Here is a 2104-nt window from a genome sequence, read left to right on the forward strand (position 1 = left end):
TTTTTTTTTTTTTTTTCGTTCCCATTTAACACATCCTGCTGTGCACTGCACGCTGGACCTTATCCTTTACAATTTGACTGAACTTTCCTGCTACACATTAACAAACACGCCTTGTGACGCGATTGGCGATTTGCAATTGGGGCAAGTAGCGCTCCTAACAAGCCACAAGTCGATGCAGGATTTGTGAAAGGTATGGCTGCAGAGCAGCAACGTCCGCACACATTCGCCCACCTGGAAGTCGTTCAGGCAGATGGAGCACTTGGACTCGCTCCTAACATTCTTAACGTAATGATATGGTAGGTTCTCAATTTGCTTCAGTCTTAGTCCCTTTCGATAAATGAACATTCCATAGTCTCTCATCATGTCGATGTTGCCACTCCACCTGGTGAATATATCATTGGTCTGCATGCTGATGAGTGTTCTCTCGTAGATTCTTGCCTGGTATTCCAAATATAGGGACAGCAAAATGAAAAATAAGTACAGCAGGATCCACACATAGCAAAGTACAATCCACAGCACAATGAACCATGGGTGGTTGTTTCTTGGTAGACATTTCGGCGTATATTTAATGATTTGATATATCCACACTGTGCCTACTACGTTCCATACGAGAAAGAATGGGAACAAGACGCAGAGGACTAACAGGTTGATATAGTACGGGGGGGTGTTTCGTCTATATATGATAAGGTCATCTCCATCGTTGCTTAAATACTGCGCTAGGAAATGGGACAATCTGTAGAGCACTATAGATATGAAGGAGACCACTAGCCATACGTGAATTGGTTTGTGACACTTGGAAAAATCGTTCCATTGTAGAAAGATGTCTCCGATGGAGTAGCACACGGACAGCAGCAGGATGAAGTCGTTGTAGCTCATTCGCACGCGCGCGCTTTCGTCGGCCGCCTCCATTTTGCAAGAGTATGTGCCGTCTGGGCCCCCCCTTTTATGCTTCTTTTTGCGCACCTTTACGCCGGCGACGGGTGTGTGGTGGACAGCCCGGTCAGCAGGGCGAAAGAATAAGTACGTGGCTATACATTCACATATATCGTCATGTGTGTATGTATAGTCACCGACTTATGCGACCACGTTTTCCTTTTATCGGGGCATTTGGGCAGCCTGATGGAGGGAATTAACGCGGAAAAAGGGCAAAACATTTTGTGGTGTCTTCAAGGAATTGCTTCGTTCTAGGAGATTCACAAATTTGGGGGGACCTTCCTTTTGGTAAATTTTTTTTGGGGGGGTCGATAATAAAGTGGCATACATGTACAAATGTGCGTGTGTACTCTTTTAGGTCTAGCACGAAACAGAGAAGGGGGGGAGAGGGGAGAAAAGGCGGCCCTCCCGTGGCCACACTTGCCGTTCACGAGTTCATGAATTGCCTATATGTGTATGTGCATGTATATTCGCGTAGGTATGTATGTATATAACCACACGCATCATGTATGCATTGTGCCACTGGGGGAGAAATAACCTGACTGCTTCGCGCGAACCATCCTTTTTTTCCCGCTTTACATTTGCTTCCAAATGGGGTAGTAATTCTCACCTGTGTAATCTTCCCTTATTCGCTGACGCATTGGGGGAAGGTGTATGCCTGTTGGCAAGTGTTACGTATCGTTGCGCCCTTTTTTTTTGGGGGGGGGGACCCGAGGAAGATTTTTTTTTTTTTTCCTTTCATTTTGGTGTGTCCCCCTAGGGGGGAGAGGCACTCCTGGGAAAACGAGGAGAAAAAACAAAAAAAAACAGCAAGAGAGCAGCAAAAATACAGCAAAGGAGCAGCAAAAATGCAGCAAAAGAACAGCAAAAATGCAGCAAAAAAAGAGGAGAAAGGAGGGTAAACCTACGATGCGTTGATAAGCTTTATGCCAACAGGTCAGTACGCCAATACGCACGTCCCTACACAATAGCTATGTAGCCCATGCCACGCTTACCCCATGCAGTGGACGTATATGCAGTGGGAGAAGAAACTACGACTCCCCTCCAACCGTGGCATCCCATCAGTAGCTAAATCAGAAGCGTTTTCCCCATTGAATAGCCAGCTTGACATGCTTAAAATTGTAAAAAAATGAAGAATGTTTGAACGAAGAAAAAAAAAAAAAAAAGTTAA

The 2104-nt window shown here is 45.2% G+C and overlaps 1 protein-coding gene across 1 annotated transcript; it reads right to left on the reverse strand.

The window, feature by feature from the left end:
- Positions 1-343: 343 nt before the first annotated feature.
- PCYB_062230 (hypothetical protein) lies at positions 344-909 on the reverse strand (the record flags this gene model as incomplete). Its single annotated transcript, XM_004221390.1, has 1 exon — positions 344-909. A coding segment is annotated over one exon (566 nt), but the record flags the coding sequence as incomplete, so codon positions are not given.
- Between the last annotated feature and the right edge of the window lie 1195 nt (positions 910-2104).

The sequence above is a fragment of the Plasmodium cynomolgi genome, chromosome 6 (genome assembly GCF_000321355.1).
Source record: "Plasmodium cynomolgi strain B DNA, chromosome 6, whole genome shotgun sequence".
NCBI classification, from domain to species: domain Eukaryota; phylum Apicomplexa; class Aconoidasida; order Haemosporida; family Plasmodiidae; genus Plasmodium; species Plasmodium cynomolgi.